We start from the raw sequence: 22,838 nt of genomic DNA on the forward strand, positions 1-22,838 counted from the left end.
CTCTCCTTTTGACGTTTTCTTATTCTTTTTCGTGTTCTCATTGGTTGGGTACATCGTACATGGTTCTAAGAATCGGTATTGGGTCAACTGAATACGGTCTATTTGTATCAATATTGGCAATGACATGTCAATTCCTGGCCGATCTTGAATCAGGAATCATGATCGGATCAAAAGTAAAAATATAAAAACAAAAAGAAGCCCAAATTTTAATGAAAAAGGGCAAAATTGTTTGGTCTAGGCTGGTACAAGCCAATCCGTATCGGTTTCGTTTGAGACCGATACCATATCTTATATCGATTACTAAATCCATCAATATGGGATTCTGAATTGTGATCTCTCCCCTTTAAATATGGGAAAAAGATTGCCACGACACCAATTTGAAGATTCCTGTGCATGCCCTCTTACATCTCACTTGTTGATCCCATATTTTTTTCTCCTCATTAAAATCCCCTATTGGATGATACTGTTTCCCACCCTTTCATTGGTGAAAACCTGCACTCTAAGCATCATAATAATCCCTCTCCCCCTAAATATATATAGATAGAGAATGAATTAAACCCTAGGAAGTCGACTAGTCCTCTTTATATGAAGCCAAGCACTCAAGAGTCATGACCACTGTTACAAAAATCAGAATCTGATTGGCTGAATCAGCCAAGGCTGGTCCTGATTCCTTCCATTCCTGAACGAGTGATTCACATCCCGTTTCTAGGGTTTAAGTGGAATCTAATTGATTTCAACCGATTCGGAACGGAATTGGATAGAAATTGGTTAGACCCGATCCTGTTTTTTCCTCACCATCTTAACCCAAACCATTACCCCCTAATCTGCTAACCTATTGAGTCACATTGCAAATGAGATTAGACTAAAAATTTGTTGATTACTATACCCCGAGGTCCTCCCCTACTTACATGTCAAGTTTCAAAGTTGTCGACCAATATGATGCCTCCCACATTTGGAACTGTCACATCATATTTTCATTTAGGTAAAACTAGGTGCATAGTCTAACGAAATCCCCTTAAGACTATGAGATTGAGGTGTAATCTTATACATTCACCATACAATGTACACAATCGATGAATAACATATGTTAAAATTCCATTTCACTCACTGTATATTTGCCCATATTCTTAGGAAGTTAAACGGCGTCGTTGACTCCCTAGTCTGGAAAGCCATGATGGTTTCGAGCAAGATGGAATGGTCAAATTCCACTCCCTGACTCCAAGAGTTATGTAAACTGGATGTACCGGATGTAACACGCTCATTTTATCAATAGATCTCTATCTTACCCAGAAAAAATCGAGGAATAACATATGGTGAAAATATAAAAGGACTTTGGTAATAACCTAACTACTTGAGTTTAAAAACCAGGAATTGAGATCTGGGGTTTGATTCACACTATGTTACGAGAAATATTTACTATCCAAAAGAAGAAAAATGGACTCTTTATTCATAATTTTTTTTAAAGAAACTCTTCGGTATATCGCACTTTTAATTTCAAGTGTGCTAAACTACTAATAGATAATGATAGTTTTAAATGACAAAAGGGCAAGTATTTTTTTGGATAAAAACCAAAAGGGTAAGTCACTTTCATATTATTTTGAATTTCATTTTTTTTATTGTTAAAAAAGAATCTCTTTCTTTTTTCTTTTTCTTTTTTTGATAGAAAGAATCTCTTTCTTTAGAACTTATTCAAAGAATTTTTAAGAATAAGACAAGTGGCAATGAAAAGAAGGTCACAACTTCTCACTTTACATTTTTTTCATGGAAAATTTTATTGTAACCAAAGTTGGTGGAAAATAAGTTGTACGTAATCTTAGGGTGTGTTTGGTATGCATTCTAGATTGATTTTGGCATTTTGCATTCTTAGACAATAAAAAGAATAATGTTTATCATCCGAGAATGCGAAATCAACTTAGAATGCATAGCAAACGTTGCCTTACATTTTTGTTTTTTTGTGATAACAATTTTTTTCGCAATGAGGTAAATCTTGTTATTTCAAATAATGATAATTCACTTTCAATTTATTTGAAAAACCATTTTTACCATTTAGTTAAATAACTTTTGAGAATAAAACAATGTTACAACTTCTCAATTCACCACTTTTTGGTGAAATAAGTCGAACCTGTTTTGTTTTTCTTAAATGGGTCATTTGTCCATATGAAAGAAAGTTGTACCAAACTGCTCTTCTCAAGTGTTTTAATTAATTAAACAAGAAAACAATGTTATCTTGATAAGTTTTTGAGTCTCACTGGACGTCTATCTCTTTGCTTCTCACATGAAATGACTCTGTTGTCTTAAATGTATAATATTATTTTGTTGTAAGAAGAGCAAAAATTCATTTTTTTTTTCAATTTAAGGAGAAAGTTAAACACATAAGTAAATCATTTGTGTCATCATGTCCTCATGGTTTTCGTCTTATTATTGTTTTTTTTTAAGACAAATTTATTTATTAACACGTAAAAAAATACATAGTTGTTAGATTACAAACTTCCATCAGTCATGGAGTGAAATTTGACCAAACTCGTACACGTACACTGCATAGACAAGGTCTTCCTAACTAAAAAGTTCACTACAATATTGAACTCCCTAGAGAGGAAAGCAAAAGGACATGACTGCAAGTATGACGATACTTGCCTAATCTACCTAAGATTTTATAGCTAGATATGACAATGTTGTTTTTATTCATTTATATCTTAGTAAGGAAAAATTATTCTCAACTCTGTGGCACCAATTGGAGCAATAGCTTCTGTCGCTTGCTCAAATATATCTTCACTCTTTTAACATTTACTAAATAATTATATAGTTGGTCAAAAAAAAAAAAACACTTAAAATTTATTCGAAAAAATAAATCCAGAAATTATTTTGATTCAATAATGTTAAAACAAACATTTTAAAATGATCTAATTTTTGTTTATATCTGCATTCGTGTGCAAGAGAGAGAGAGAGAGAGAGTTTTTTAAAACTGGGGAAAATATTTAATTAATGAGATGATTACTAAGGAAGGTACCCAATTTATGTGACGTGTCCACTCCCCATGGGAATCCAATCATTATCGAAACGGTTATCTCACTCCACCACCTTCCACTTCTCTCGCTCCCCCACTCCTCAACTCAACTCACTTGACCCAGTCTTTGTTTTTAGTGATTTCTGATTCAACTTTCTATTTCTTCTGATTGCCACGCGTCATGAATCACATGGAGATAGGACTTCGGGTTTGAGTACCTTTCAGGGTAGACCATCCAAACCGGGCAAACCCGGCCGGACTTCCTTGCTTTATATGGCATGCATGGATGCGCATGTAAGGAGATGATGATGATATGTAGGCATGATCATGATGATGTACATGCAGATTGGAAAGCAAAAGGTAGTAATAATTAGTAATGGCCGGGGATCATAATCATGGTTACGCAGACCAAAAACTACGAAACTGCGCAGCCATAGCCGCCACTCTTTCTTTCTGTGAAATTTCCTTCCTTTAAAACCCATTAAACGTATAAGTCCAAGGGACAATTCTAGTGAGAGAACCCATTTTCTCGTAAAATCTCTCTCTAAATTTATTCAATTAATGTACTTATTTATGAAGGGATATCCCACCACTCCACTCTTGAATCCTAATGATAATCTATTCACTACTTGACTTTTAACCAAAACGAATGAAATCCCCAGAGAGATAAGAGAGAGAGAGAGAGAAAAAAGAGTCTCTGTCTTTTCTGTTTCTCTCTATTTGTGGAAGAAATTAAAAAAAAAAAAAAAAAAAAAAGAGGCTAGAGAGAGAGAGAGAGAGAGAGAAAGGGCGAACAGGCTTTTTAAGCTGAGTAGTTAGTACCGCCTTTGCTTTCTGACAAGTGATTTAGGCGATATTTCGGGCTTGAATTGAAAAAAAAGCTGCGATTTTAACTAGTGATGATTGTTGTTGCCCTTCTGTGCCTTCGTCTCAATCGTCTATTTAAACGCTGGGTCACCTATAGATACTATTTGTGTTCTAATTGAGACACTACTGCTTCACTCTGTCCCTTTCTGAGCTTTTACCCCTAATTTCCTTCCATCTGCTGTTGCTGTTGCTGTTGCTGTTGCTGCTGCTTCCACCGCCGCCGCCGCCGCCTTGTTGGGTAGTGTTGGAGAGGAGCCCAATCCTAGCTAGAGAGAGAGAGAGAGAGAGAGAGATGGAGGTAGTGGTAGTGGTGAGAGAGTTCGACCCAGTGAAGGACGGTATTGAAGTTGAAGAGGTTGAAAGGAAGTGCGAAGTAGGCCCAAGTGGGAAGATTTCTATTTACACCGACTCGCTAGGTGACCCCATTTGCAGGGTTCGCCATTCTCCTGCTTTTCTCATGTTGGTATGTTCCAACTTTCTCTTTCTACTCTCTTCCATCTTCTTCTCTGCAATCCCTTCTTCTTCTTCTTTTTTCCTTTCATGGTTCAGTTTTTAATTATTTACTTATTTATTATTAATAATAATATTACTGTTGTTTTTAAAAAAAATGATGCCTAATTGTAAATTTACCTGAACAGGTGGCTGAAATGGTGGGTAAAAAAGCGGAGGAGAAAGAGATCGTAGGGATGATAAGGGGTTGCGTCAAGACCGTTACATGCGGTAAAAAATACTCCAGAAATGGAATGAACAGCTCCAACGACTCCTTCAAAACCGTTCCCGTCTACACTAAGCTCGCCTACATCTTAGGACTTCGTGTTTCACCTTCTCACAGGAGAATGGGAATAGGGAAGAAGCTTGTGAGTCGAATGGAAGAGTGGTTCAGAGAGAAAGGTGCAGAGTACTCGTACATGGCAACTGATAAGGACAACCAAGCGTCACTAAATCTCTTCACCGACCGATGCGGTTACGCCAAGTTCCGAACCCCAAGCATCCTTGTCCAACCCGTTTTCGCTCACCGACTTACTATCCCCAAACGAGTCCGTATCTTCCATATCTCCCCCTCCGATGCCGAGTCACTTTACCGATGCCGGTTTTCCACCACCGAGTTCTTCCCTAGAGACATCGATTCTATACTTCACAACCATCTCAATCTCGGCACCTTCGTTGCCGTCCCTTCCGGTTATTCCAGCTCGTCATGGCCCGGGTCTGAACTTTTCCTTTCCGACCCGCCTGAGTCTTGGGCGGTGCTTAGCATCTGGAATAGCAAAGAAGTGTTCACCATGGAGGTTCGGGGTGCTTCCCGTGTACTACGCGGCCTTGCTAAGACAACCCGGATGGTTGATCGGGCTCTCCCTTGGCTCCGGATACCATCGGTACCGGAACTGTTCGGACCATTCGGGTTTCATTTCTTGTACGGGTTGGGAGGAGAAGGTTTAGATGCGGTGAGGCTGATGAAGGCTTTGTGTGGATTCGCGCATAACGTGGCTAAGGAGAGAGGGTGTGGACTTGTGGTGGCAGAGGTATCGAGTAGGGAGCCAATGAAGGCAGGAATCCCACACTGGAAACGACTCTCGTGTGATGAGGATCTTTGGTGTATGAAGCGACTCGGTGAAGATTACAGTGATGGTTCAGTTGGGGACTGGACCAAGTCCCCTCCTGGTCTGTCCATCTTTGTGGACCCCAGAGAAGTCTAAAAAATCTTGGCCGGTCTAACTTAATTACCATAAGCAACAGAACAACATCATATACTTCTTCTTTTTCTTTTCATTTCTTTTTTTTAAATACATGGTGTGTTGTATTTATTTTTTGGGGAAAAGATCTCTACTTGGTGGTATTTCCTACGCCCTCTAATAGGGCACCATGAGATGAGGCCTCTGCCTCTACTTGGTGGTGTTTCCAATGTCTTACACAGATCTCACACAGGACACCGTGAGTTGACGCCTCCATCTCTGGTTCGTTGTCTTTTCTTTTCTTATTTTTTTTTCCATCTTGTTACTTTTGCCTTGGGAGGAGGAAGGGGTGTAGAGAGAGAGAGAGAGAGAGAGAGAGGGGGGGAAACGGTGTATTATGTGTTATTTTGTATGATATATGGGAATAATATAACCCCCTTTCTTGTTGTAAACGGATGTGATAGTCCCCCCCGCCCTCGATGTAAAAGAATGGAATATGGATTGAATTTTTTTTTGATGAAAGTGTAATCACACAAACAACACATCAAACTCAAGGTTCAATTGATCAAAATCAGTCAAAATATGTCTTAATCTTAGAAATCCAGTATAGTTCCATTGATCTAGATCATGATTAATTAAAAGGGAACGACAAATTTTTGTTTTGTTTGGTATTATATATATTTAAAACAACTTAGAATTCAAACAACATTTAGACTTGAAAAATAATGGACCAAAAAAAATTAAAAAAATATACACATAAATTGTGAAACCAATTTATGTTTTTTTAATTAGTTAAATTTTAATATTACATTAATTTATGGAAATAAAAATACGTGTGGAACCAATTTATGTTTTTTAATTAGTTAAATTTTAATATTACATTAATTAATGGAAATAAAAATAGGTTTTTCCAAAAGTATTGGAAATGCATATAACTATTATTGGTGTATCTTGTTGTCACCAAGTAGGTGAACTAAAAAAATGTAATCTTATTTTTTTTTGCCCCTCATCTTATTCTCAAAATTTATTTAATGTAAGAATAGTCTTGTCATTTCACATAAACAATGTCAGCTTTTGAAAATGACATAATGATAAGTCAATTTCAATTTATTTTAAAAATCCTATTTTACCCATGATTAAAATAACATTTAGAAATACGACAAAAATGCAAAAATATAAAATTACAATCTTATTAACCAACCTTGATTACAACAAGATTTTCCCGACTACGACATAAATCGATCTTTCTTGTCAACAAAAATGTAAGTGATTTCTTCAACTTATTTTTGAAGTTTTATGGGTTACTCTTTTTTAGGCAATGTTATCAAATTCCCCAACCGACCATAACCTTCTTTTAGTTACCCAGAGGACAAGAAAAGAAAAGAGAGGAAGAGGAAGAGATATGGACAGAGGGAAAAACAAGAAAAGATATTGAAATCTCTTCCACTTCCAAACCCTGATCGAGTTTTGTTTCTTAGAAGTGGTCCATGTGAAGCTGATGGTAAACTTTTTCAAATGGGATCGGTTTGGACTTTTGCAGTATCGTGGGTGACTTATGCACTTTACACTTTGCACTTTGAGAGTGGGAAAAAAGAGTTGCCTTTTTTCCTGTTGATTGCTACTCAAAATGGAGAGATGGGTGGCTCTACTGCTCTGCTCTGCTCTGGTTTCAACATATTAATTGGAGAGAAAGTAGTGATGGAGAGAACCCACGTAGACACAATATTTGCTTATATGCATTACTCTCTCCTTTCCCTTTTAGTTCCTTAAAAAACATAAAGATGAGATCCATAAGCTTCATTTCTTTATTCTTTATTTATGGAAAATGACTTGAATTTTGTCTATTCTAAGAAATTTCCTGATTGATTCCTCTAAGCTCCTTCTCAAATTTCTAGGAAAAGTTCTTCCACTTCTTCTCCCATGAAGCATTAGAGGAAGTCAACATCTCTTAAACATGCAAAGTCTAATTAGTTATTATTAGTAACTGTCTATCCAGATGATCTTTTCTATAATTATAAAATAAAGGGTATTTATAGGTTTTCTGAGCAAGTGACGATATTTGGTGGGTCATATGGTTGTGATAGGATTAAAAATTTTATATATCATTAATCTAAGAATATACTAGGCCCATCGATAGGGCTGAAAACAATGCACAGGATAGAGGAGGTGGTTCCCTCACTTGGCCCTGTAAATAATGCAGGTTGAGTTTCTTTCATGTCTAATTTCGTGGATCATTATCTACGCTATGTTGAGCAATCAACAAACAAATTTTGACAAATAATTAAGAGTAATAGATTGTTGCCCTAGTCAAGTGACCCCTGCATCAGCACAGGACCAATAAGAGTGTGCACAGAGACATCACTATGGATGAGATTTTTGGTTTAGAGGGGTAGATGGTAATTTTGCCCGCTCCTATGTCTGAACGCAAGGGTCATATGACCAAATAGTGTTATTTTTCTCAATAATTAAATAGTTGAAAAAATGGTGGATATATGAATGACTTTTACTTTAAAAGTCAACAAATGATAAATTCACATGCTCTTCTTCTATCTTTCCACTAGAAAAAATTGGGAAATCAACCTTTCACTCAAGCAAACCAAGCCTAGTGCTGCTTTGTCTGTAACAACTAGTCAAGACAAGCAAAGCATCATTAATGGTAACCTTGGAATATGTTTACATTTTAGGTGCAGGGATGGGGGATTTCAAATAGGTAAGAAAAAGATTTTTACTATGTTATTATCAAGAACTATCATTGTGTTATTTGAAATGATAGATTTTTATACTCAACGTTAAAAAAATTTATAATATTAATTTTTCACCCTTAAGGTTTCAAGTAATTCATAATTTATTTTATTTTTTCTTTCTTAATATTAATGCATTTTTTTTTTCTTTTAATGTAGATAAACTCCTATTATTTAACATGTGAACTAGAAAAGTGTGCGAAACAATGACGACTCTTGAGAATAACATGGTAATAACTAGTAAGTCACTTTCAAAGTGTTGTTTTCATATATTTTTGAATAAGACAAGAGGCAATCAAAAGAAGATTACATGTTCTAAATAGGATTACAAAAACACAACGAAGTTACTTAAAATTTGAACAATAAAGTATGATGAGGCTAATTTAGTTATATATATTTTACGTTAATTGAAAAATAAGATTACAAAAGTTTTCATTTTGTTTCTAAAAAAATGTGTATGACAACGATACCTTTTGATAATCATATAATGATATGTCACTTTCAAATTATTTTTAAAGACCCATTTATAATCATCTTTAAGAACTCTTGGGAATAAAACAAGGGGACGATTAAAAGAAGGTGTCAAGTTCTAAATGCACGTATAGAGTTGTCATTCAGACGCTCCCGACAGTCAAATACCTTACGTATATTGGCATTCATGATATACCTCATGTATATCTCCACATACCTTCTATTACTGCCCTCTCTCATAGCCCTGATTGTGTCATTTCATTCTTAATCTTTAATGGACCAAGTTTCTCTCCACCCACGGTGAATGAGATCCAATTCACTGCGGGGTGGGAGAGCATGAGAAATGGTATTGGGAGGGTATTTGAGAACATACAAAAGCCCTAGGAGGGGTTTGTAAACCCTAAGATGGTGGGTGAACCATCATCTATGGGTGGAAGAAAACTTTTGTCCATCTTTAATAGTTTTCTTTTAGAATATTTAGATTGAAGAAACAAATGAGAAGAGAGCCGCCGACCTTTTGTCCTTCTCTTGGGTGGAGATATATAGGACAGCATTATATAAATTGGCAAAGGAGAGAGGATCTTTCTGCACAGTTTCCTGACGAGACTAAGTGGAAAGGAAATTAAATTGAATGATTTTCTAATCAACCAAGCAACGTCTTAATCTCACACTAAACTTTAGTTAGGTACTATTAGGGAGAGAATAGGTCATTTTCTCAGTTAAAGTTCTGACATTCAAGAAAAATGTTTGGTTGGACGGCTACACGCGCAAACAAGAAAAAGGAAAAGCTTGGATGGATTATTGTTGGAAATTGGGAGTTGGAGGGTGTCTGCTGCGCGAGAACATGGAAAAGTTTTTGCGAGAAATGTGGAAAAAGTTCAATGAGAAAGAAACCATATGAACTTGGATTCATTCATGGCTATCACCTTTACTTCTAATTTCCCTGGTTTCAGTAAACCTTTGACATTAGTGTTGATATGGGTGAGGATGATAATTTGAAGTTAGTTCCGTCGGTACCTTACTAGCTTGGACCATTTGATTGGACTGAGGTTTGGTGATGGTATCTATCATGAAGTAATAAGGATTGGTGTACCATACTTCATAAGCACCTTAGAAATTAAACAACTTTTTAGTGTTTGATGGATAATTAATAATAATCCCACGTCGAAAATGAGTAGCTTGAGGATCGAGCTCCAGGGAATGTCCAGTGAAGCATCCAACAGTTGGGCAGTGCCGCACACATCCCAACAATTGACTGGCGTGCGCCAGGATGTGTGTAGCACAGTCCAGCCATTGGATGTCCTTCTGGACACTCCCTGGAGAAGAACTGGATCCATAGCTTGATGTGGAAACTTGTAAGTACTTGCGCTCCATTTTCTTAACAGCTAGCTTTTAAAGTTGATAAACCCATTAGATTGAAACAAGCATTTACCTAAATGTCTAAAAATGAAAAAGAGTATATCTCTCATTAATATATATATTTTCTTAACAGCTAGCTTTTAAAGTTGATAAACCCATTAGATTGAAACAAGCATTTACCTAAATGTCTAAAAATGAAAAGGAGTATATCTCTCATTAATATATATATATATATATTTTGGTAAGCTCATTAATTTATATTTATATAAACGAATGGAGAGAAGAGAAGGGTTAGACAGCCATGCATGTTTTTTATTTATATTTGTCTCTTTACCACCACTTTAGTGGACAAAATTTTGCTGCTACAAGTCTGGCAGCCAAGGGAATGGAATCTTTAAGGGTATTTTTGAAAATACAAAAACCTATAAGAATATTTATGAAACCAAAGGGAAAGTGAATTATTGTTCCGCAAAATTTCTTTCCATTTTACTTGCGTAAACATTAAAACAAAACCTAATCACATTGATTCTAGTGTAAGGAGGCCTGCGTCTCTCTCTCTCTCTCTTTCTTTCTCCTTCCTTTTAGCTTTTGTGAGATCTCGTCCATTCAATTGGTTGTGGGTGGTTTAGTTTCTTAGAAAGAAAGATATTTCTCTCTGTTATGTGTCTAATGGGGCCAATTCTAGTGTATAGGTGTTAGATTGGACCAGCCTAGTATGGAATAGGTTAAAAGACTTGACTTAATGCGTTCCATCAGTTCTAAAGCTTTTGACATATCGATCAAGTACCTAACACACACACACTCTCTGAGATCTCGTCCATTCAATTTGTTGTGGGTGGTTTAAGTTCTTAGAAAGAAAGATGGGAGAAAGAAATTAACAGCACTGGTCCATAACAGTGACATTTGGTTGGCCCTTCCATTACTTATCTCTCTTATTATGTATGTTTTAGCTGTCTATTTTTCATGTCAATTCAAAAGGGACTTAAAAAAACAAAAAAGATAAAAATGGCTTTCCTATATCATGGGTCAGGGGAGCTGAGACAGATCAGGTCTTTCCCTCGTAGACTAATAAAAGCAATATTAAAGGTTTTCTTGTTGGATAGCACTAGTGGATCTGAATTGCAGTGTTGTGTGATGCAAAATAACTTTTTAAGGTCAAGTTGCCCTTTCTAGGTTTGATTTACTTCTTAGTGAAAATTTGAAGCAATCTATGTTGACTCCTTTATATATATCTTCTTCATTCCCCTGACCATGATGCTTCATGCACCACTTCAGAGATTAGTGTCCTGATTGGGACTTGGGCTTTGTCGGCTGAAGGCCCAACAGGATAAGGTGGGGTTGGAGGAAAGTTGATGTGAAACAAACTTCGCCGAAGCCCACTAAAAATAGGTTGTTCAGGTCTTAGCTTTATTTTCAGTTTATGCTTTATTTTGGTAAAGATTACCCATCAATGTCTTACCATTTTTTTCCTTCTACCTAAGCCTGCTTGCAAATTCAAAATGGACCAACAGCACTCTTGAGTCTCCTTTGTTCGTGACCCTATAGAAGAACTGCGGCCAGCCGGCTACCGACTGTGGTGAGATAGTCAACTTCATCGGCAGCTACCGTAACTCCGCCGTTATGTGTTGGAACTGCCCATCCTTGTTTGTACTATCGCACATGTTCCGCCTTTTTTTTTTTTGGGGGGGGGGGGGGTTGTAAAAAATGAGCCCAATTCAAGTCCACTTTGTGCGTCTTGCCATTTCTGTATGAGACCTAATCCTTGTAGGGGGCCCTTCTACCTTGCAGTTGGAGCCTTGGAGGTGAGGTTTGGGGCACAACTACCATGTATGGGCCTGAGTAGAAATCGGCTGTGTTAACTTTTGAGGTTCCCGTTCTGTTTGGAAACCCTTTTGTGTGTGTGTGTGAGAGAGAGAGGGAGAGAGAGAGAGAGAGAGAATTTGGGCAAGACCATGGACATGCTGCTAGGCTTGGTTTTTGGTGGAGCTATTATAGCAAACATTTAATTGGGCCGGTTGAATAAATGTTTGAAATTGGGTTGGGTTTAAGCCCAACCAAATAAGCCCATTAAAAAGCTATTTTATCTCAGGTTGTCCTAGGGGTGACAAAATTGGGACCGAAATGGGTAAACTGACCTGACTCGAACTGAGCCGAGGGTTTATTGGACTGGCTTCTGATTGGGGTAGCACGACCCCAAAACCAAGCCGAAATGCAACGAAAATCGAAAGGACCCGACACCGAACTCAAAACCAGTTCAAAACTTGGAGTGAAACCAAAACCAAACCGATATATCTGATAAAAAACCAATAAAAGCCTGAAATTCATTAAAAAAAAAAACAGATTTTCCCAAGTCTATATAAAACTATTAATATATATATATGTTAAACCAAACCCAAACTGGGCCAAAACCAAAACTGATCCGATAACAAACCGATTCAAGAAATTGAAACTAAAGTGAACCAAAATTGATTCAGCATGAACCAAAACTGACCCAAACCGATCGATTGACACCCCTAGTTGTCCCTTTGTAGATATGTATCTCGTTCCCCAGTGGAAAAATCTTATTGTAACTAAAGATGGTTACAATGAGATTGTAATCTTTCATTTTTACCCCTTGTATTATTCTTAAAAATTATTTAATGCGGCATTTTAATGCAGGGGTAAAAAGAGTTTTCAAAAAGTTGAAAATCATTAATTGCAACATTTGATGACTTTCAACTTTGGGAATAAGAAAAAGGGTAAAAAAAAAAAAAAATAAGGTTATAACTTGTTAATTCACCAGTTTGGTGACAACAATTTATTCCCTTCTCTAATTTTATAGATTATGTAAGAAAATAGTGATGTATGTTTTTGTTGCACCACAAAATCAAACAAGGTTTGAGGCTCTTTAATGATTAGGATGGCCCTTGGTTTGGCCCATCAAACCAAAACCAGCAGGCAGCCTTGGGCCAGATCTAGGAAAGCTCAAGCCTCTTAATATGAGATGAGCCTATAGTTTTGGGCCCAAACTGGGTCTGAATCAGAAGGTCCAAGGTCCTGCTCAAAAGCCTTCACTGTTATTCTTTTTTCTCCCAGTAAATAGATAGCCATTCCATTATTTTAGGTAGCTTTGAATCAAATTCTGAAATATTTACACAGGTTGCAATCTTACCCAGATCATTCTCCCTTGAGTTACATGGATTACACAAGGCTTTTCTACAGTTCTACTGCAGCTGTTCTGTTCCATTGATTGTTTATATTGTTCCCTGGAGAAGCTCTAGAATCAATTGAAGCTTTCCCCAACAATTACTGGTCTTTGCTAGTATTGCTGCTTTTATGGGCACAGAGACATGGATCTTACTAATGTTTTCAGGGCTCCGGCGAAACAGGCAGCAGCATTACACTTGCTGCAATTTCTGCAAACTTGAGGAAACTTTATTATTCGTTTTACCGTCTTTTTATATTTCTTCCTTTTTCATTTCACTTCACTTCCGTTTATCAATTAACTTTAAAAAAACAAATCTACAACTTAGTAGTGAAAATTTCATTTTGCTTCACATCTAACCAAATGGGGCCTAATTCCTTGAATTAACATGGAAGGCAACCAAAATACCATGGAAACCAGAAAGTTTAGCATTTCCTTTTCGCTTATGATACAACAAACTGGGTTCATCAAAACCCATATTTTTTTTGCTTAAGAGAGAAAAGAACAAATGGGGAGAAAGAAAAAAATGAATCATGAGTAAGAGCAGGGGCTTCATATTTCATGAAGTGAATGAGATTGTCTTACCTGCATCACTAAAGCCACCTACTTAAGCTCAAGGTTCCCAGTTTGCACCTTTCCTTCCTGTGTCAACCCCGGAAGATGTCAGTAGTTCTAACTTCCTAATGTCAAAGGGAGGAAGAAAAGCCAAACCCACCCCTCTCTCCCCCCACATCAAATTCTCTCTATGGCTGTACTAAGAGACTGAATGCCTCCTATTTCTGGAAGGTGTGGACTTGGTATCCTCTGGGTTGGCAGAACCGGGGCTACCAGACGTATCAGAGCTGCTATTCTCACCCTGTCCCCCTTTATTCGACCATAGCTTGCTGAATATTTTCTTTGACATGAGTAAACCTTTCACCTTACTAGCTGCAGCTTTGTCAATGCTACTTTTAGCATCCTCACTCCCATTTCTATCACTGCGTCCACTTCCTGCTCCCAACCTCAAGGATGCAAGCTCTCCCTTTAGGGCCTTCAGCTCCTCAGCAGTTGGGACAGCATCCCAATCTTCCTCAGTGTTGGTTGTTGCAGATCTTGAGCTCCCACGAGATCCACCATTCTCCTGTGGGAGCAGAGCCCGGACATTCCCAGGAAGGTCAGCCGTGGTTCCACCACCAGCAGATGATGTTGCAGCCCTGACCTGCTCAAAAAAGAGGACCTGCACCACTACCCGCAAGGGAAGCCTCTCATTTTGCACTGCATGCATACATGCATCCACGGACAGCTTCTTGCAATCCATCAGCCGGCATACCCTCTTCCTCTCACTCTTGCTGATCCCAGGATGTTCCTGCATCAAAATACACAATGAATTTGCAAGGCAAGCTAACAGTCACTTGGGCTCTGTACACGTGCAAGTACAAGCATGGTGAAGTGTCGAGTAGAAGGAAAGGCACTAGCTTACTTTCTATTATGATGCAATCATGGTAAGAAGCAACTCTCCCTTCCTGTAATGTTCACAAAGGCACAAATGCAGGGGGATGAGGGCTAACCACTTGAGAGGGGATCAAACCATCCTAATTATTTTTATTATTTTATCTAGGCAAATATTGCTCAGGTGATATTGGCCGGTGCTCTGTGAAGTCCTGAAGTCCAAGAAACTAAAATCTCATATCATCTGAGGATCTTTTTCATTTTACCAATCAAAATCTGATGCTCGATATTGGCCTCATATATCTCTTTTAGCAACCTCATTCAGTAGAGCTAATGGTTCCTACATCTCTAAAAAGCCTAAAAGGCTCACCAAGAAAGGAGACAAATCTTTTCTGAGCATGTCAATTGTGAACAATAGACCCATCATGAGAAGGAGAAGAAAGGACAGAGAAGAAGCTTTTCCAAATTCAGTATTGCTAGAAAGCCAAACCCCAAAATCCTAGTCATTTACCTTGAGATACGTGTCAATAGCACGGTAAAGTCCATCATGTGCTGGCCTTGAGAATCTTGATACCATTTCCGCAAGATCGACGAACTTTGACAGAGGAAGATTTGGATCACGTGAAATTTCAGCAAGGTAGCCATCAACCAGCTTTGCCACTTTTAGCTTAGAATTATCTGATACATAACCCGGGCTTCTAATCTCCTGAAGCTCGTCAGCCATTGGTAGGTCAGTTTGAGCACCCTTCTCCTGCATCACAAACTCTGCCACTATGCATTTTACCATATCAACATCGTACATCATAATTTCCCCAGCTGGTGCCCGAATCAATAGATCCGCTACAGAAGCCTCATCTAGCTGCTGACCTATTCTTCTCATGAGCTCTCTCTTTCCCGTTTCTCCAGAATCCAGCACAATAGCTGCTTTTAGCAGCTTGATTAAGAAACTACAGGGAACACTGCCCTTCTCTGTGGGCAACAGCCAGATAATGGTTTCCACCAAAGACCGGTTCTTGACAACATCACCACCCTGGATTATACCCTTGCTGAAACCTGGCAACCTTCTCAGTGCATATGCTTTGAGTGCTTCCCCTATTACATCACCAGGCATTCTTCCTTTGGTTTTGATAGTCACTAAAACCCGTTTGTAGAAATCCATTTCAAGCTCACACAGGTCCTCGACCCACCAGTCCTTGGGCACTGCCTGATGTTTCTTGACACCATTCCACTGTGGTTCCATGCCATTTTCTGATGGAAGCTTTTTGCGGTTATAGGTATAAGACCACTCTACTTTGGAAGGGTCAATGCAGGCCTTAGAAGCTATGGAGTCAACACAGTGGCTCATCAGCTTGAGTTCTTCGCACCAGGTAAGCAGAGTTTTCGTCGTCTGAAGAGCTATTATGGAGTCTTTCCAGCTACGGAAGATGCTGGAGTTGAGGAAGACTTCAATCTTATAAATGAGATTTCCTTTCTCAATGGTCTCATGCATCTCTAGATACTCTGCTGCACAACGGGCTGCAACCACGTTGTAAGCATTGAGGGTAACAGTCATACCATAACAGAATTTGGCACATATCTCAAATGCAGAAGGGCCTCCAGGAATGTCAGGTATGTAGATTTCATCATTGCTTTCCTCATCTGTGGTAGAGACTAACCTCTGCAAACGGGCACTCTTGGACAACAGGGGAAACTACAGGACAAACAAGTTCATGATAGATTAGTATTACAAGACATGCAATTAAAGCGCACACAATACATATATTTTTAGACCTGCTCTGGTTAACCATTAATCGACTGTGTTAGCTTGTAAAATAAAATTTTTTTTCACAAGCATATATAGCGTACAGACATGAGAGTTGCTATATTAGAATTTCCGGAAAAAAAGGGGTCAAGGCAATGAAAATTTCCAGTCAAAGCTGGGATACTTAGTTATAACTTACATGCTGTCATACCTTGAATGTCCATTATACCTTAAATACCCATATCTGGATCAAGTATTTTTGTTATAAAGTATCAGTTTATAGTTCGTTGCAAAGTCCAACAAGTTATCACCATGCCCTTTTAACCATATGAATAATAAATTCACCTAGATTATTAAATTGTATGCTTAAAAATTTCTAAATTATTGACATGTAACATGTGCGAATGGAACCAACAGTTGGTGGATCCATATAAGTTTAGCCCCACATCCTCAGATTTAACCATTAACAGATTCAACTCCTACACAAATCTGCACAACCCAAAAGGTTTTAGTACTGCCACCTCAAGATTTGTTAGATTGCTGATATGGTGGATCAATTCTCTCCTCACCCTTACTTCTACTTATAAATGAATATGTAAATTGTAAATATGTTGCAATGAGTCACCTGCGCTATAAAATCCTAATACCTTGTGCAGATAAAACTTCACATCACCAATGTTAACTGTAATGTCAGTCGCCAACTCAGCTGCCACATACCTGCAAATAGGAATATACTTCAGACCATGTTTCAGTATAATTGATCAAACAATGAACACATTCGTAACTACAAAAGTCAAATAAATGTGAGGATCTTAGGCACAACATAAAAGTGAACAAGGACTGGGGTTCTATTGAATGGAAAATATAAACTGTCTATGTAATTTATCATCCATAAAGAATCTGATACTTCAAAACATGGCATTTTCACATCGTCCTTTATCTAGCCTTAGGCTCTTGTGAGGCTCTCAATCAGGGCTGAGGTGGCAAAACAAAAGACACCACTGCACAGTCCTTGCATAGAGCTCAACCATGGCACCGTTAGGAGAACTCAAACATAAGACCTCAGCTTTAACATATAAGCAAATTACATGAGAGCATTCAGCACCCCATAACTTGATTATGGCATAAAAAACTGCCTCACCAGTTATTGATTTAAGCTACATTTGGAGCTTTGATTCTCTATAAAATCATATACCCACCAGCTATGCTGGTAACAATCTTACGATAATTTAAAAAGACAAAAGTATTCTTGGTGCAGTTTCTCTAAACGTGAGGTACCTCAAAAACAATATTTATGAAATGTGAGGTACCCTCAAACATAAAATTCCAAACGCCAGGTACCCTAGGTGCAGTTGCTCTAAACGTTAGGTACCTCAAGGGTTATTTACCGAATTAAAATACTTAATTCCTATTGGGAAAACAAAACTCTTTCCCACCTTTTTGCAAGTTAATAGGGATACACAACAACCAAGTATGCGCAAAGCCAATAATGCAGATATATCAAACCAAGCCAACCACAAAAGAAGACAACATTTTTTTATTGTGGAAAACCCTTCTCAAGGTGAAAGGGAAAAACCAAGAGGCTCTAACCCAGGAAAATCTTCACTATAGTCAATAATGGGAACACAAATCTTCTCTAGCCCATGCTAGAGGCTAACAGACATCAATAACAATAACCCTTATTGCATAACAAAATAATTTACCACACTGAACAAGGTCGAATCACAAGACCACAATACTTTCACCTCAATACTAACATTACAAACACAGGAAAAATTGCAGTACCTTTCCTTCTCTTAACTGAGAGAAAACCGTCGCGCCACTACCCACATACGAGGGACACCTTTCTAAGTACGTGTACCATTTTTTGTGCACCACTCTCTGTGCGTGCACCATTCTGTGCACATCATTATCTGTGCAATTCTGTGCACTCTGTGTGCCATTTTATGCACCATGAGCTTCTCCTGTGACAGAGAGCTCCTCTCTCTACTTACCTCACACAAGCCCATAGAGCCCTCTCTGCATCTATGGTTCTCTCTTTTCTCTCCGCTCACAACATGGGACAAGAAAAGGGGGGGTTCACACCTCTCTCTCATAGAAAAGAGAAAACAAAGAAGGTTTGTTCTCCCCCACTGCCTCACTCACTTTATATAAAATAAAGGTACAAGTGAAAAGCATAGACGTGAGAGAGAGTAATTCTCACCTCATTAAAAGAGTGTTTTATGTCAACCAATGTAAGACATCTTCGAGAGGAGGAAACCAACAATTCCATCCCTGCCAGTATTTTGGCCATGACTTCCAAATCGACTAGGATTCATGAGAACTTGGCCTCCTGCCCATATTTTGGCCATAGGACTCCCAGATAAACTAAGATTCACGTGAACTAAAATTGGCAACCAAAAGGTGACTCACAATAGCACTAAAATTGACACTTCAAGCAACAAAGGTTGATTCTAAACTTTCTACCCCCCCCCCTTCCAACCACCACCAAAAGAGGTGGACAAAATTATCAAAATCAAAATATAAAACATGTCTTTGTTATATAAAATAAGGGAAACAAACAGAATCAACACTGAAATACCAAGAGATGGTGTCCCACCATTGGCTTCAATGTTTTTCAATCTTGTGTGGTTCCTATGATTGAGGAAAGCTTAGATTTGGATACTATATGACATGGATTCTTCCCTATGGTTCCGTTCCACATTAACCAAAAAGACCTGATACAAGGTCTTGTAAATTGGTTATTCAATAGTTAACAAAAAAAATTTATTGCATAGCTGCTGGTTTTGATGCCTGCATGTAATCACCAAGAAAACAAGATGACTTAAATCACTAACTATGTGTGAGACGTCCATAAGATCTCTCTCCTTTTTTCAACCAGAGTCTAATATTCCTATTTTCAGTTTATTTGCTCCACCCTGTCCCATGAATCTGCAATCATCTTAAAACTTAATTTCCAGTTCTCATCTAAATCCATCAATTCCGAACCTCAACTCATTCCCAAAATCCAGCCACAATAACAATCTCTCAAACATTTCAACTTACAATCAAAAACCCACAGACAAGCCAATTGGCCAACCCATGTCTATCCTCCACAATTCACCAATTCCAAAACTCATAGCTCGGCACATAAACCTCAACACCAGACCCATCATTTGCTATTTTCTTCATAAGACCTACATCACAGGACCATTGAACTTTTCGATGTTATTGACATAGAAATAAATATCAAGATGCAGAAATCATTGTTGCCAATGGCTACAAAGCACGAAAGCGAAGCCTATGTTCCATGAGCCACAGATCTGTTGATTTGGATTTGTGCAAGGCAAAAGGTGCCTCAAATAGAGAGAGTAACCTGGCTTTAGATGCGTATCATGGACCAGTGTGTGCCAAATTAGTACGATGGCAGGATTTAGTACTATGGTTTTTTTTTAGATCCAAAAGATTCAGTAAGCCAAACTGAAGAAAAATATAAGTGTAACTCAAGTACAAATGAAGCAGACAAAAGGGATAATTAAGATTAAATTCAACAGAAAAGACTAAAGAGATATTAAGATTGACAATCAAGGATACCCCAACTCAAGAGGAAATATTCAACCAATATCCAGAGTACAAACCTATATTAGTTAACCTAAGAAGTTTGATGTTTACCAGCGGTCCACCACACAAATTTTTTGTTCATGATTCCTATTACTTCTTTTGAACTTGTTGAAAAGCAACTAAAAGATCACAAGAGAGGTTTTAGGGAATTTGCCTAGACATCAGAACATGAGCTGACACAAACACAAAAGCATCATCCTTCTCTCAGAAACCATAGAGGGCACTAATAAAATTATCATTCCATGTCAAGAATAACGATAAAGAGAACATGATCCAGATCACCAGATCATCACTCAGAACAAACTACTAAGACGACCAATTCTCACAGTGTTTGCACTATCTCATGTTGTACCCAAGCCGAATTTGTGCATAGACGAGACACTGGTGCTTTGGAAGCATAATCTTAAAAAATAATGTTCCAATTAGAAAGAGAAGAGAAAGAAATATAACAATTGTCATATACGTGTATGATTACATCTTTACAGAAAGGACCAAAATTTTATATTTATCATACAGTATGAATTGTAGAGAAAATGTAGTTGAGTCATAATGGAAAGTAAGAAGATCCTACAGATGTAGAAAGGGATACTTGAAACTCTGCTAAAAGTAGAGCAGAAGAACACAGGTATCCAGGAGAATATGGTAGCTCACTAGCTTGAAGTATAGTTTATGATGCACGGTAACACTAGTAAAATAGCACAATGATCTCAAACCATCTCAAAAAGGAAGAAATTTAAGAGAGAAAATAACTTCCAAATGAAATAAATCCGACAAATTTAATGTCCTGGTTAAAAGAGAAAATAGACATAAATCAAACAATCAATGGTGCCCTTATATGCCGAATGCTTGCGTACAGCAACACGGATCTTGTCCCGCACATTCCTCTTAATCATTAAACCAGACATGACTATCAGATAATAATCTTGTAAAACAGTGAACCCCTAAGAGTACCCCTTGTTCGAAGTGGAAGTAAAACAATAAAAAGAAAGGCAGGTTCTAGAGAAACCAACTTATGGACTAAAGAACAAATAAATAGCTAATTCTAAAGAATCAGTTTCTAAAGGATTGCAGGATGAACCGTATCTCCAGCCAACAAAATCAAAGTTACCAGAAAATTTTTCCTTACAGTTTTCAGAAAATCAAGGCAAATAACGCAAAACATTTCATTGGGGAAATGTAAAAGGTCTCCACAATAACCCCACCAAAGCCAAGGGTGCAAGTGTATAGAAAATGACATGACGTTTATTGTATTTTGAGCTTCCATGGATAAATGACAAACCACTTCCTGAGGCATCATTTTCAGTTTCACATTCAAAGAATATAAATTCAAGCATGAAGAATTGATCTACCATGTGTGAATACAATCACAGGCCCACTGACCCAGGAGACTATCTATGGAAACAGGTGCTTAGACAGCCACCTAAGAAAGCGGGAAAAGTAAACTCACACACGTATGAGCTTGACTCCATCACTAAACCAAAGAAAGCTTCAAAATTTGAAAACTTAAATAAACAAATAAAAAAGAAGCTAGCGGAAAGCATGCATCAATACAGCAACAAATCAACCCAGAAGAATTTTGTTACAAAATGAGAATGGTAATATATCAGAAATAAATTTATCAACACCAAATCATTGAAAAATAAACCTACAAAATTATATTGAAAATTAAAAGGAAACGCGCCAACTTTCTTACCGAACATTGTTTCCATCAGTCTGAAATGAATCAGGTTTTGATCCTAGTTTCATAAACTTCATTTTGGCAAAGAAACGATCTGTCGCAGCTTCTCCTCTGAGATAACCAAAACAATCCTCTCACAGCTCTTAAGTTCACTAAACAGAGGTCCCTCACCCTACCACCACTGCAGATCTCCTCCCACGACAAAACATACTCAAGAAAGACAGTGGGAAACAATATAGAGACCCGGAACCAGAAACTGGGAAAATAAAATACACGAAAAGACGAAGAAAGTGGGGAAAAGAAAAACAGAGATTACGAACCAGTCTTCCGAATGTGACCCACTTTACGGTCTTCGCATCAAGGGAAGGAAAATGGGATTTATGAGAAGAATAATATATGGTATGAGAAGAAGCGAATCTTTCCCACGAACCGAGGCAGGACTCAGGAGTAATGCTGATAAGACTTGAAAGAAGATGAGTAAATGGGGGTCTGTAATTTTTTAAGACGGGTTTCTCGTCAATGGCAAGAGATCCAAAGCAGAGCTTGTTTCCTTGGTCGACGGCAGAGCCCACGGAGCCCGGGCGTCCACGTTTAACCCAGGAGACATCGCCAAGAGATCCTCCACACTAAAAAATTCCGAGAACAGAGACACCCACAAGCACAGACCTGACACCACCGCTCCCTTTATTTATTTATCCCCTTATGCTCCTCCTTTTATTGTGCTTTTCTTTTTTAAAACCCAACTTAAAGCAGTAGCAGTAGCAGTAGCAGCAGAAGCTCAGGAAAAATCACACCATCAGGACCTCATCTGATCTGGAATGCTTCAAGTTCCAAACCTTGGAAATCCACTCCTCAGTCCACATTCGTTTTTTTTTCCCCCTTTCACCGTTGCTCCACCGTTGAAGACCTACAACTAAAAACACAGTCTCGGTATCAGTTGAAGAAACCAACGAAACACTAGACAACAAGCATCGTTTTTTTCTTATAAAAAGGAACAAATTCAGAACCCAGAACAGAGGAAAGCAAATATAATACATAACCCATTACGATCTTTATTTCTTTTCCCACTCAAACTTCCAAAACTCGGATTAACTC

General features: G+C 38.0%; 2 protein-coding genes across 2 annotated transcripts; one reads left to right on the forward strand and one right to left on the reverse strand.

The window, feature by feature from the left end:
* Positions 1 to 4,136: 4,136 nt before the first annotated feature.
* On the forward strand, positions 4,137 to 5,608 carry LOC122658855 (probable N-acetyltransferase HLS1). Its single transcript, XM_043853990.1, has 2 exons — positions 4,137 to 4,334; positions 4,510 to 5,608. The coding sequence occupies exons 1-2, from the start codon at positions 4,164 to 4,166 to the stop codon at positions 5,563 to 5,565; spliced, it is 1,227 nt and encodes a 408-aa protein (XP_043709925.1). The 5' UTR covers positions 4,137 to 4,163; the 3' UTR covers positions 5,566 to 5,608.
* A 7,981-nt stretch (positions 5,609 to 13,589) lies between these two features.
* On the reverse strand, positions 13,590 to 21,950 carry LOC122658854 (BTB/POZ domain-containing protein NPY2). The gene is made up of 4 exons (XM_043853989.1): positions 21,759 to 21,950; positions 17,113 to 17,182; positions 15,236 to 16,414; positions 13,590 to 14,641 (listed from the first exon to the last, which is right to left on the reverse strand). Exons 1-4 carry the CDS (start codon positions 21,818 to 21,820, stop codon positions 14,051 to 14,053), a joined length of 1,902 nt encoding a protein of 633 aa, XP_043709924.1. The 5' UTR covers positions 21,821 to 21,950; the 3' UTR covers positions 13,590 to 14,050.
* Positions 21,951 to 22,838: the final 888 nt, after the last annotated feature.

This window comes from Telopea speciosissima, chromosome 4, assembly GCF_018873765.1.
Source record: "Telopea speciosissima isolate NSW1024214 ecotype Mountain lineage chromosome 4, Tspe_v1, whole genome shotgun sequence".
NCBI classification, from domain to species: Eukaryota; Viridiplantae; Streptophyta; class Magnoliopsida; order Proteales; family Proteaceae; genus Telopea; species Telopea speciosissima.

Coding starts and splice junctions, on each gene's coding strand:
- LOC122658855 (XM_043853990.1), top strand. CDS start 4,164: ATGGAGGTAGTGGTAGTGGTGAGAGAGTTCGACCCAGTGAAGGACGGT. Junction 4,335..4,509: donor CTCCTGCTTTTCTCATGTTG/GTATGTTCCAAC, acceptor TTACCTGAACAG/GTGGCTGAAATGGTGGGTAA.
- LOC122658854 (XM_043853989.1), bottom strand. CDS start 21,820: ATGAAGTTTATGAAACTAGGATCAAAACCTGATTCATTTCAGACTGAT. Junction 17,183..21,758: donor ACTGATGGAAACAATGTTCG/GTAAGAAAGTTG, acceptor TCCTATTTGCAG/GTATGTGGCAGCTGAGTTGG. Junction 14,642..15,235: donor CTATTGACACGTATCTCAAG/GTAAATGACTAG, acceptor ATTTTGATGCAG/GAACATCCTGGGATCAGCAA.